General features: G+C 40.7%; 1 protein-coding gene across 1 annotated transcript in view; it reads left to right on the forward strand.

Annotated features, from left to right (window-relative positions):
* LOC137078202 (alpha-N-acetylneuraminide alpha-2,8-sialyltransferase-like) overlaps positions 1–13,587 on the forward strand; it is a 93,609-nt gene that overhangs the window by 70,588 nt on the left and 9,434 nt on the right. The window contains exons 9-12 of the mRNA XM_067445315.1: positions 10,070–10,156; positions 10,936–11,080; positions 11,839–11,951; positions 13,252–13,335. Of these exons, the coding sequence (XP_067301416.1) occupies positions 10,070–10,156; positions 10,936–11,080; positions 11,839–11,951; positions 13,252–13,335 (429 nt within the window). The remainder of the gene's footprint in view (positions 1–10,069; positions 10,157–10,935; positions 11,081–11,838; positions 11,952–13,251; positions 13,336–13,587) is intronic.

Raw genomic sequence — 13,587 nt, forward strand, 5'->3', positions numbered from 1 at the left:
ACATGTAATGTTATGGGTAGGGCTGGGCGATATGGCCCAAAAAAAATATCACAATATCATTTTCCATGTCAGTCGATATTGATAAATATCACGATAAATGTCAAATCTTTATTTCTTTAAAGTTTAAAGGCATATTTTTGCTCCTGAGTGAAATATGTAGAAAACAGACAGCTAACTGGGGTTTTAAACTATCCTTTATTGTCAAAACATGACAAACACTTCCCAAACAGGTGAACAATTTATTACAACTGAGGTAGATTTATTTATTAAAATCTTAATTGTGGTCAGCATTTTTTTACTCTACACTGTATATCAATAATATCATTACTTATTGTGTAAGTAAAACACTAAAAACGCAAACGCGCAAAAACAAAAAAGGTCCACTGTGCATCTCTCTCTCTCTCTCTCTCTCTCTCTCTCTCTCTCTCTCTCTCTCTCTCTCTCTCTCTCTCTCTCTCTCTCTCTCTCTCTCTCTCTTTCTCTCACTCACCGACACACACACACACACACGCGCGCGCGCATCTCGACGACACACACACACACACCTCACCGACAGTGGGCTGGTCGCGAGAGGAGGGAGAGAGCAAAGTTCAGAATTTCGGATCTCCAGTAAGGGCTGTCTAGTCTATTTTAGTTATTTTAAACATCGGATGAAATTATTTCTCTTTTGATACAGGCGATGCCGAGTCATTAATACATCACCAAAGACAAACGACTATGATAGCGATCGTGTACAAGTCCGATGTTTTAGTGATTATAGTTTGGTAGCGTTAGCTTGTTGTAAGTCACCCACCGCAACTAACAAGGCAATAAGCCTGTGTGTGAATGTAGTTAATGTAGATTCACCGCTGTGTTGGGCTCAATGTTATCTGGAAGAACTTAGAAGAAGCACGATCATTTAATAATTAAATTCCGTGTGGTGAACGTGAACCTATGATAAGCATGCAGTCCCAGAACGTTACGTCGCTGTTTTATGTCGGATGGGATCGCCAAAATATCTCCAAACCACTGAAGTCGAGCGAACTAACTTGTCAATGATATCTGTGTCCGCCGAGCTGGTCGTGGGCTCTGAGTTTTCTTCACTATCTCTCATTTTTATTGCTCCACTTCACTCCGATCCTCCAAGCCTGTCAGTCACTGACTGTAAACAACAGCGCGTGCAGCACCCAGAAGCCCGGTCTGCAATACGCATGCGCAGCATTACGCATAGCGCGTATAGCATTATATCGAGAATTTATCGAACTGTTGTTATCGTTTTATCGAGGAAAATTATATCGTGATAATTATCGTTATCGTTTTATCGCCCAGCCCTAGTTATGGGCCAGGGCTCGCAAAGCCCATCGTCCCGGGGGTGTGTGTGTGTTTTCCAGACCAAAACGTAAGCCCGTCGGCAGGCGGTGAATCTTTAATAGTGAGATAACATTCATTTCTTGTTCATTCATTTCATTGTGTACTCTCTTGTCTTGATATTTGAAGAGCGTGTGTGTGCGTGCGGTTCGCACTTATATCCACTGATCGGCGGGCTAAGTAATAAAAAAAATAAAAAAATCACAGGTGGATGAGAGATAAATCATTGTTTGTTTGATAAAGAAGTTTAGCGAGCCCTGTGAGAGAATCGTTCCGGTGCCGCTTTCAAAACAATCCTTCCCTCATGTGATCTGACAGCGGAGCTGAAGCTCATTAAATATGCAAATCTTAGCCAATCCTAGCCGTGGGCGTTTACTTCCACATCTCCAGTGACACGCCCATCAAAACCCAGCGTTCAGGAGAGAGCCTCAAAAGCAGTGGAGAAAATAGGCTATTACTTATTAGTTATGATGTTTCTGAATGTAAATGTTATGAGCCCCTGCTCTTTCTCTTGTTTTTTCTTTCCTGTCTGAGGATAGCTGCCAATAGAGGGAATGCATCGACGTCACTTTCCCGCCGTAACGCCCCCTCAGCCGGGGCTGAGTGGCAGAAGAGCAGCTGCGTGACTGGAGTTAATGGAGGAAAACACGAGTACAGCAAACGATCCTTACAACTTACCAAAGATTCAGTGATCCGTGGATAATGATATGCAGCCAGGAATCGTGTTTTCCTGACATTTTTAGGAGCCTCATTTCGACAAGAATGTTTATTACTGTCATTCATAAAATTTTTCAAGTGAATCCCACATGTATATGTGGATGGGTCCGTGTTTTGAAGCGTGTAGTGGTGGTAATATACTTTATATTCACTAAACGCTGTCATTCATTCAATAAATGCAATCTCACAAAGTTCCGCAGTGACGTTGGTATACAATGAATCTCTTATTTTCACAATGTCTGCACTTACAGAGGATTGCTGCGCGTGTTTAACTGAACTCAGCGCCTGGACAAACGCTCGAGCGGTGAGTGAGTCCAAATTAAACACATGTGATTGGCCAAATCCGTTGTAGAAGTCCACAAACATGTCTGTGATTGGCTACAGTACTCACCGAGGCGAAACACGTTGGAAATGTAATCATTTGCCGAGTGCAAATACAGATACACACTGGATCTTTTGTTAGCTCCTTTTCGCTGAGAATATGCTATTATTATGAATTATTACAGAGGATTACATATCCTAGACAAGCAGTTATGTGCAGCGTTTCACTCTAAAAGCAGAAGCTGCAGTGGTTTGAGTGAGAAAATGACACGCTATTATCAAGTCTGTCTCAAGCTCAGAACAGCGATGACTGCGGTCCGTGGACAAGCCTCCCCCTTCCCCCCTTCTGGCGCCGGGCCTGGTTTTGTGTGTTTTCGCTGCATTCGCGCTGTAAACCAGTGCTGCCTCTCAGTCTTTCTGCCACTCAGCGGGGCGTAATCACAGTCACTCCAGCTGACGATGACGTCACGTGCATTCCCTCAATTGGATGGGGGCGGAGCCTGATTATTCCTTACACCTGAGACCTCTGCCTATTTAAGAGCTGCTGGTGAAACTTGAAACAGTTTCGTTTGTGGCCTACCTCAGGAAACCTGGTGTTTGTGACTGTGAAGTTTGCGTTTCTGGTTTCTTCTGTACAGGATGGTGAGTTGTGTTTGTTTAGTTATATTAGGTTAGTGGGAAAGCATAGGTAAGGAAGCTGACCCGGAAGATTGTTTGTGTGTTTGCTTTTGTGTTTCTCGGGAGTTAGGGAAGCATTAACTCTGAGTTGTAGTTTAGATCAGTTAGCTCACCAGTCCTTACTTTAAGTTTTGTATGTTTATGTTTGTTTTGTTCATTTGTTGTAAATAAATCATCTTTTTACTACCACGGCCTTTGGGATTTGGGTTTATAAACCTTTCTGAATGGATCTTATGTTGGTCCCTATTTTGGGTCGTAACAGTAAAAACCACACGAACGTCATTAGTTGACCTCAGACAACGGTATAGAAAAGCCAGTTCATGACACCTTTAAATGATCATAGGCTGTTTATCATATAGGCCTGATGGGAAAAAGGCTTTGTATTGTCACACAGAGGTTGTGTAAGTGCAGTTATTCAGCAGATCACAATGGCAAAGTCGAAAGATCATGCTTGGATTTCTTACAGTTCATCGCTGAGAAGGTTTGATGGCAGATTCAATCACACAAACAGCTCAAGAGTCAGAACAGAGACCGACTGAATGACACTTTAATGTGCTCACGGTTGCCAGAAGTTTTAGTAAAGCACCGGATAGAATACGCCATTCGTCATGACTGCAGAATATCAGTCACTTTATGACATTTAGTAGTGAGGAGGTGTTTAAGGTGAGGGGGCGGAGTTAAGGACAGGTGTGTGTGTTAAGCTCTTTCAGTCAGCACACACACACACACACCCTCGTGCTTCTGATGGCCTCGGTGACTCTCCAGTGGATCTTCACGCTGATGATGGCCCTGATCATCTTTCAGGGTGTGTGTGTGGTGCTTTACTACACACCCCACACACACTCGTCCAGGTGAGCGCGTGCATTCGATTCTTCACCTCTCTCATATCTGATTCTTTCTCATGAAAATCTAAATTTAATCATAACTTGCCTTTGAATATTTAAAAAAAAGAAGTAATTTAATTAATGGAGTATGTTTCTATTTTTGCATTTTTATCTGTAACTCCATGACTTGAGTGAAATAAAAAGTACTGCTGGTTAAATGTTACTCCATGACTGGTGAAAGCTGTAAAGATAGATATTTACTCAAGCAAAAGTACAGAAGTACAGGCTTATGATGTTTCTGAATGTAAAAACCACACCAACGTCATTAGTTGACCTCAGACAACGGTATAAAACAATTAAAAAAGCCAGTTCATGACACCTTTAAATCAAGATGCATTTACTATATAAGTCCAACGAATACGATTATTTTTCTCACCCCGTTGACGGTTCATTTTGCTTGATTTAAGAATATTTGGATAGTTGGATTTTTTTCACCCTAGAAACAAGAAAAAATATCTTATGTCTTTTTACTTATCTATTAAATGCATTTGATTTAATGAATGTTTTTTATTGTTTACATTTCTTTAAAAGACACTTTTAGGGTTGAGACATCATTTCATATTAAAAGTAACCTGCTCTGTCCTGTCTGTCAGTGCGTCGTCACTCAGTGTCCTCTTTGCTCCACAATGTGTTTTTCACTGCGTGAGAACGTGTGTGTGTGTGAGAGAGAGAGTGTGTGTTTGTGTGTGACAGAGAGAGAGAGAGAGAGTGTTTGTTTGTGTGTGTGTGTTTGTGTGTGTGTGTGTGTGAGAGAGAGAGAGTGTGTGTTTGTGTGTGAGAGAGAGAGAGAGAGAGAGTGTTTGTTTGTTTGTGTGTGTGTGTGAGAGAGAGAGAGTGTGTGTTTGTTTGTGTGTGTGTGTTTGTGTGTGTGTGTGAGAGAGAGAGAGTGTGTGTTTGTGTGTGAGAGAGAGAGAGAGAGAGAGTGTTTGTTTGTTTGTGTGTGTTTGTGTGTGTGTGTGTGTGTGTGTGTGAGAGAGAGAGAGTTTGTGTTTGTGTGTGAGAGAGAGAGAGAGTGTTTGTTTGTTTGTGTGTGTGTGTGTGTGTGTGTGTGTGTGTGTGATATGCACAAGAATATTAATTTGATGCTCTTTTTCTTTCAGTGATGCAATGACGCTGCTGCGCTGCACAAAACTCAGACGCAAGTTTTCCGTGATTAATCCGGCTGACAGGTGCGTGAGAATCGTGAAAAGTGTGTGTGTGTGTGTGTGTGAGAGAATGAGTGAGTGAGTGTGTGTGAGTGCCCTTTTATTGTGTGCAGCCTAAGGCACACCTGTGCAATAATCCTGATGTCTAATCAGCATCTTGATATGCCACACCTGTGAAGTGGACGGGTTATCTCGGCAAAGGAGAAGTGCTCACTAACACAGGTTTGGACAGATCTGTGAACAGTATTTGAGAGAAATTGGCCTTTTGTGTACATAGAAAAAGTCTTCGATCTTTTGAGTTCAGCTCATGAAAGCATGACGTCTCATCACACCGCCAACCAGTTTGTGCAAATAAATTAGCTGCTCATATTTACAAAAATAATCCACATTAGCAGAAATAAGCCTTTTTAATGAAAACAAAGGTCCATGTTTAATAAAACATGTTCACGAAATTAGAAAATATTTAAGAGATTGTTAATTTACAGGGTTCGTACGGGTGCTTGAATTTTGATGTTGTGTTTTCAAGGTTTGAAAAGTGCTTGAATTTTGGATAAAGTGCTTAAAAATGCTTGAAATTGTAACTATTTCTTTTACAACAAATACCTTTCTGACTAAATAGTTCATTTATTAAATGTAGAAATAAAATGTTGGCGAGCCTAAAATGAAACCTGCTGTGCTCGCGATCTGCCCGTCTATTTCCACGTGTGACTCCGCCCCCATGTTGTCGTTTCAGTGAGCGTTGATTGGCTGAATGATGCTAAATACGAATTTTGGATCAAACGGCCACAAACCCCACGAAGTGCCTCTTGTAAAGTCTGCAGAAACACTTGCAGCTTTTCACTACGGGCGAGTCTGCTCTTTCGAGTCCCATGAAAGGTAGGCTAAGTCATAGACTTTCAAGTAAGCTAACTAAAGTAGTTTACTGTAGCCTAACGTTACACATTAGCGCCTATTTGTTTAACTTGTGCTATTAACTGCTAGGAATTCGCATTAGTGACAGAGTACTTCTATGTATAATGTGATAATGTAAGATTAGCATGTCCGTTATGGCATGTTCATTTGAGGAATAGGCAGTGAACGTAGCCACAAATCCGCAAATTAAAGCCTACAAACGTTAGCTCAGTGCATACAAATAGTGTCAGATGGTCATACAAGTAACTTAGTGCTGTCAAAAAGATATTTTTGATATGCATCGATAATGAAATATCCGAAACGATACCTCTCCTCTTTACACCTGTTGCTCTCCTCTCCTCTCCTCTGTCCGACAGGTTAACCCTCTGAACACTACCGTGTCGTCGCGTTCTGCTGGGTTTGTCTTTATGACAGTGTGTTAGTGTGTGATCGGTCTGAATTTCCCACAGGATTGCACATAATTCTACAAGTTCCCGCAGATTTCGCGCTCATACCTGACGTGCACACATACCGTTATAAAGCCGACCTCTGACAATACAAGTAAATAAAATAAAAAATAGCTCCTTTTCCCAGCTTATTAATGGTCAAATACACACATAAATGTCACAATGTTCACCTGGGTGTGTATTAACGTAAATACAGCCGTAGACGGTTCAGAAGAGTAACGGGAGCAGTGTTTTGAGTCCACACTTGCGTCTGGTCTTAAAGGGGCAGCAGTTATTCAAACTACAAAAAGACAAAAGATCTCTTGCTGCGCTTTACTGATTAACTTCTGTAACTTTAACAGATTAATATGTGTTTAATTTTTACAATGAAAATCCAATGTTATTTTAAATTTGATAACTTGTTTATTGTTTTAATTCAGTTTCTCACCTGAATACAGTTAGACTGAAGCCTGCCTGATTTATTGTGCTATTGTTTTTGCTTATTTGTTCTTATTTTATTACTGTTTTCTCTTCTTTTTACCGTTTGAAGTCAAGCTTTCTTGTGCTGTATGTAAGCTACCGCAACACAATTACCCCGTTGGAGAACACGCACTGTAAGCATATTTGTGAGATAATTGTAATTGTGTTTATGAAAAAAAGCTTGAGCTTTATCATATAAAGTGATCTCTTCAGAAGAAATATTTGATTGCCTAGACTTTTAATAGACACACACACACACACAAAAAGAGAAATAAATTAAAAATAGAAAAGGTCAATGAGCTGAATCGGATTGACTGTCTCCCTCAAAGACGAATGTTTGCATTTTTAAAATCTTCAGTAAATGAATTGAAAGTGAAGCGAACCCGTCGAGTGATTTTGTTTAGGGTAATTGTTTTTACAGTTACCCCAAAGGCAGGTTAGATAGTAAGCACAGTCTACTTAGACATACATTTAAAAGACATTTGGTTAAATATCTGATCCTTCTGCTTTACGAAACACAATTTTGGCTGTTTATAGCATTATTATCTTTTTAATGTGATGATATCACTAAATAATAATTTTGACAATGCATTGGTATGTAATTTACAGCGGTGTTAGGTGCTGAAAAAATCTTTAAAATGGACATTGAAAGTGCTTGAATTTGACCTTTGAAAAGGTGTACGAACCCTGCATTTAGTTGTAGGCCTATATGTTCTCCTTTCCATATATTCTATTCGAATGTCACAAATAATAATTTCGAGGTTTACTGGGTTTTACACAGTTCTTTTGTGGTGTGGTTTTGGTAACGTTTACTAAAGTTAACATTGTCACGTGTGTACTTTACTCACCGCTGTTTCCTGATGGTGTACAGAGTCACCCTCTGTTGTGTCAAAGCGTGTGTGTGTGTGTGACATTTACCCGGCAGATGCTGTGCGATGCGAGAATTCGTTTATCAGCCGAGCTGTATTTCAATCACTTGTACTGCAAACATTTGCTAAATATGTTTTAATCTTTATTATATTTGCTTAAAATGTGATGTATTTCATTAACTGCTTACTTCGCTCTGTGTGCTGTCATACACACGCAATTCACCCAATCCTTAGATTTATAGTTGATTTATTATTTGAGAATGGATTGTAAAAATCAACTTGAATTCCATAACTTTTTGTTGACATGGTCTGAAGGTGATCTGGTTCAATTTTGGTTAAAAAAAAAAAATAGGACCGTCTAGGACAAGTCAGAAAAAGTTTTACAGAAAATTGAAAATGGCTTGAAAAAGGTAATTTCATTTCCCTTACAGTTCAAAGGTTATTAGCACAAACATAAGTCAAACTTTGGACAGGTGGTGGCGCTAGAGGGATTGAGAGAGAGACTCTAAATTTGCTGTGCTGAATGTTTGGTCTGTCCTCTATCCGTCTGCCAAATTTGATAACTTTCCCGCAAGGGGTTCTGTGAGCTCCCATAGACTCAAGAGCGGAAGAATAAGAAGAAGAAGAACGCCAATGATTCCAAGGCATCGCACCTTTGGTTCTTGGCTCCTAATTATTGAGTTGTATTAGGTTTTGCATTTGTATGTATATACAGGTCCTTCTCAAAAAATTATCATATTGTGATAAAGTTCATTGTTTTCCATAATGTAATGATACAAATTAAACTTTAAAAAATTAGCGTATCATGAAAAGGTTCTCTATACGAGCTATTAACCTAATCATCTGAATCAACTAATGAACTCTAAACACCTGCAAAAGATTCCTGAGGCTTTTAAAAACTCCCAGCCTGGTTCATTACTCAAAACCGCAATCATGGCTAAGACTGCCGACCTGACTGCTGTCCAGAAGGCCATCATTGACACCCTCAAGCGAGAGGGGAAGACACAGAAAGACATTTCTGAACGAATAGGCTGTTCCCAGAGTGCTGTATCAAGGCACCTCAGTGGGAAGTCTGTGGGAAGGAAAAAGTGTGGAAAAAAAACGCTGCACAACAAGAAGAGGTCAGCGGACCCTGAGGAAGATTGTGGAGAAGGACCGATTCCAGACCTTGGGGGACCTGCGGAAGCAGTGGACTGAGTCTGGAGTAGAAACATCCAGAGCCGCCGTGCACAGGCGTGAGCAGGAAATGGGCTACAGATGCCGCATTCCCCAGGTCAAGACACTTTTGGGCTACAGAGAAGCAGCACTGGACTGTTGCTCAGGGGTACAAAGTACTTTTTTCGGATGAAAGCAAATTTTGCATGTCATTGGGAAATCAAGGTGCCAGAGTCTGGAGGAAGACTGGGGAGAAGGAAATGCCAAAATGTCCAGTGTGCCAAGTAAATGGTAAATGGACTGCGTTTATATAGCGCTTTTAACAGACCCTATGGCCATCCAAAGCGCTTTACATATCGCCTCACATTAACCCATTCATACACCGACGGCGGTGTCAGCCATGTAAGGCGCCATCCAGCTCATCAGGAGCAGCTGGGGATAGGTGTCTTGCTCATGGACACTTCGACACTTGGTCAGGTGGAACCGGGGATCAAACCACCAACCTTTCAGTTTGTAGACAACCTACATGAACCACTGAGCCACTGCCCCCCCTCCCCCCCTCCCCCCCCCCCCAAGTCCCCACAGTCAGTGATGGTCTGGGGTGCCATGTCAGCTGCTGGTGTTGGTCCACTGTGTTTTATCAAGGGCAGGGTCAATGCAGCTCGCTATCAGGAGATTTTGGAGCACTTCATGCTTCCATCTGCTGAAAAGCTTTATGGAGATGAAGATTTGGTTTTTCAGCACGACCTGGCACCTGCTCACAGTGCCAAAACCACTGGTCAATGGTTTACTGACCATGGTATTACTGTGCTCAATTGGCCTGCCAACTCTCCTGACCTGGACCCCGTAGAGAATCTGTGGGATATTGTGAAGAGAAAGCTGAGAGACGCGAGACCCAACACTCTGGATGAGCTTAAGGCCGCTATCGAAGCATCCTGGGCCTCCAGAACACCTCAGCAGTGCCACAGGCTGATCGCCTCCACGCCACGCCGCACTGAAGCAGTCATTTCTGCTAAACGATTCCCCACCAAGCGTTGAGTGCAGAACTGAACAGAATTATTTGAAGGTTATTATTAGCCGAGGTTATTCTATGCATTAATCAGTTTTATTTTTTTCTCATGTGTTTCTTTCTCTAGGCTAGACATGAAGAGTTTTACTCAGGATCTCTCCGATTTCTTAAACTGCCCGTACAAACCGAACATGACTGAACGGGACATAAACAGGTGTGTGATTTAATCTCCAGTCAAATTACGTCATACCTTATTTTCTGGTTAACAGATTATTAATTAGATATGTCTCACTAATGAGCCTAATGTCACTGCATTTGTCTTTCATCTCTCGTTTGAACTTGAATCTGCTTGTGTTGTCATTTAAGATTTCTATTCAACTTGATGCTGTTTTCTCTCTAAAATGATGTCGCTTCCGGGAGGATGATGCCATTAATAAACTTTTGCTAGTTTAATTCACTTTATAAAGACCAAAAGGACTGAAACTGATTCCCGATTACAACAATGTTCCCAAGAACACATGTTTAGTTTAAAACATTTCAATTGGAGAGAAAAACAGCACCAGCAACATTTCTGAATAATTGTCTTTTTTTCCACATTAGAAGTTCTTGACCGTTTTCTTCTGAGAACAAATCTCTATTTTTATTATTTTTGAAATGTGTAACTGTGCTTGCAGTCCTTGAGGAGACTTCCTTCTGTTTTTATCTGGATGCTCTTCTGTAGCTGATAGCGTTGTACCGCTTATATACGTCACTGGAGTGTCTGATGGGAAGTGTACACAAAGTTCAGAGAGTAATCACACAGTAGTTAATGTCATCATTCTCCTAGTTATGTAAACAGAAAAATGAATGCTCTTGTAAAATGAGTTCTTGTAAACTTTGCATTTCAAATTCTCTCTCTCTCTCTCTCTCTCTCTCTCTCTCTCTCTCTCTCTCTCTCTCTCTCTCTCTCTCTCTCTCTCTCTCTCTCTGTGTGTGTGTGTGTGTTTATGACAGACTCAGGCTGCAGTATTATTGTAATGCCACAGGATCATTAATGCTCACCAAACGCAACACAGCCATCAATCAGTCCATCCAATATGAAACGAGCACAACAAAAACATACAAAGTGAAAGCAGAACTTCACAGTATGCTGCCCGAGGTGTGTTAGAGTGTATGCGCGTATGTGTCAAATATTATGACGACCTACTAGTGTTTATAAACATCGTTAAAACGCTTCTAAATTGGCTAAAACATGTTTTTATTTTAGTCTAGCATTTTGCGCTTGTCTGTGATGCGTGGGTTTAGCTTGGCTTAGGCCATAGAAAATACCATAAACCTTATATAAAATCAATGGAAATGTCTTGGTTACAACTGTAACCATGGTTCCCCTAAAAAGGGAATGAGACGCTGCCTTGAGAATTGACACTTTGGGACCGTCTCTGTGTGATTGCTTTGTGAAGCACGAGTGAAATCAGTCCAATCCCGTGATGGGATTTCATAGGCGGGTGAAGTCAAGACGATGAAACTATAAAGAATACCCAAGACTGCACAGGCATGCAGGAAGTATAGCAGGGGGCAGAGAGGAACACGCAATTTGTTTGCTCACCACCATTATAACTCTTATATATCAGAGATTGATAACCCTAAATAAGACGGACAATTTCACAGAGAGCACTTGAAGACGCAGAGGCTAACACTGCTTGGTTTGGGTATGCTTTATAGTTTCCTCGTCTTTACTTCACCCGCCTATGAAATCCCGTCACGTAAATGGATTGATTTCACTCATGCTTCACGACACAATCACACAGAGATGCTCCCACAGCGATGATTCTCGATGCAGCGCGAGTTGAAAGGGAACTATGCAATGTCCTCACTAATAGTGTGTGTGTGTGTGTGTGTGTGTGTGTGTGTGCGCAGGACTTCCCCTGGTCCGGTCGTCATCTGGGTCGGTGTGCTGTGGTCGGCAGCGGTGGGATTCTGAAAAACAGCAGCTGTGGGAATGAGATTGACAGCGCAGACTTCGTCATACGGTAAACACATCCCATCATTCCTTGCTCACTCACTGACCAAAATAATGTACTCAACCAGAGTGATTTATATGGACCAGAACACAGGTGGAAAAATCCCACAGATCCACACGGAAGGGACCTGAGCCAAGTCAAGTCATCTTTTTTTATATCCGGCTTTTACAATGACGATTGTTTCAAAGCAGCTTCAGTGTTAAACAGGACAATATTGCAACAACATTTGATTCAGCTGTACAGTCGTTCTGGAGAAAAGGGTGATGTTTATCAGCTCATTTCAATTTAACATATAGCGACAATGTGGGCAGATCAGTAATAAAGTTCATACAGTTCATTTAGTAATTAATCTTATTTGGATGTTTAGTTGAAAACTTTAGTTGAAATTGTAGTGTCCCCAACAAGCCACATTCACAGAGCAGAAGATCGCAGAGATTCTTTTGAATCGTTTATCAGTTCAGTTTCATTGTAGGTGATCTTGTGGATTTGCTCCATTAAAATAGAATTTAACTGACGTGCGCTCACTTGTGTTTTTACAGCAGATCTTAAACACCAGAACATCGTCAGTCACTTTCTCTGTGAATAGTTCAAATAGTTAATTACTTTACAGTTGGTTAATATTTAGACAGATTTACACTAAAACCACAAGACTTTCATCAGCTGAGGGCCTTATAATCAACCGGCTATATTTGCTGTTGCTCTGCAGTGAGTCGTTAACACATTATTTGACAAATCTAAAAAAAGCGAATGTTTTTGTGAATGCTTAACTAGACTTTGACGTGTCACTCAAACAAACAACACTTGAAGACGTCACACACTTCAGGAAGTCGAACTATAACAGCGTCTGTGAAGATAAACTCACACACCACTAACTAGCGCAACATTGATGCTTTAATCAAGTCTTTTTCCATCGATTGCTTTAAATTGTCGTTTGTTGAAGAGCCGCTTGTGCATGTATTAGAGAAATAAACTTTAACCGTATAGTTGTGTTTGTGTGTTTTGTGTGTCCTCCGTTAACACGTTATCCATTATTTAATTGTAGCATTCTGCAACTCAATACATTAATGACGTAATCCAGAAAATGTTAGATTTTGTTGTGTTTGTCAGTAAGAGACAATTTTAAAATGACAACCCTGTTAATACGATTTTATAGTAAAGTGATTATTGAAAATTGGATGTTTGTATGAATAAAGATCAGCATCAGATTATCTTTATAATAAACTCATAAAGGTCTCGTAAATGCAGACACCAACATTAATTGATTTTGGACGACAGTTTTCAAATAAAAGATTTTTGCTCTCTCTTTCAGGTTTAATTTGGCAGCGGTTAATGACAGGGATGTTGGACTGAAGACGGATCTGATAACCATCAACCCCACTCAGATTCAGAGAGAGTCAGTATCCACACACACTTCTCTCAGTGAGATAATTGAAGCGTGTATATAGCGCTGAAACCTTACTGTAATTTGTTTAATTTTCCAAGGCTCGGCATTCTCCCCTTAAAGTGATCGGGCAGACCAAACCGTAAATCATAGAGGCTTGTAACTTTCAGGGCTGGTAGTACTTCACCAGAGCTGCCAACTTTTCAAAAAAACTTAGAGTGAGATTTGGTGGGGCCAACCAAAATATTGCCGTACAAAGCAAAA

Source organism: Pseudorasbora parva, chromosome 6 (genome assembly GCF_024679245.1).
Source record: "Pseudorasbora parva isolate DD20220531a chromosome 6, ASM2467924v1, whole genome shotgun sequence".
Lineage (NCBI taxonomy): Eukaryota > Metazoa > Chordata > Actinopteri > Cypriniformes > Gobionidae > Pseudorasbora > Pseudorasbora parva.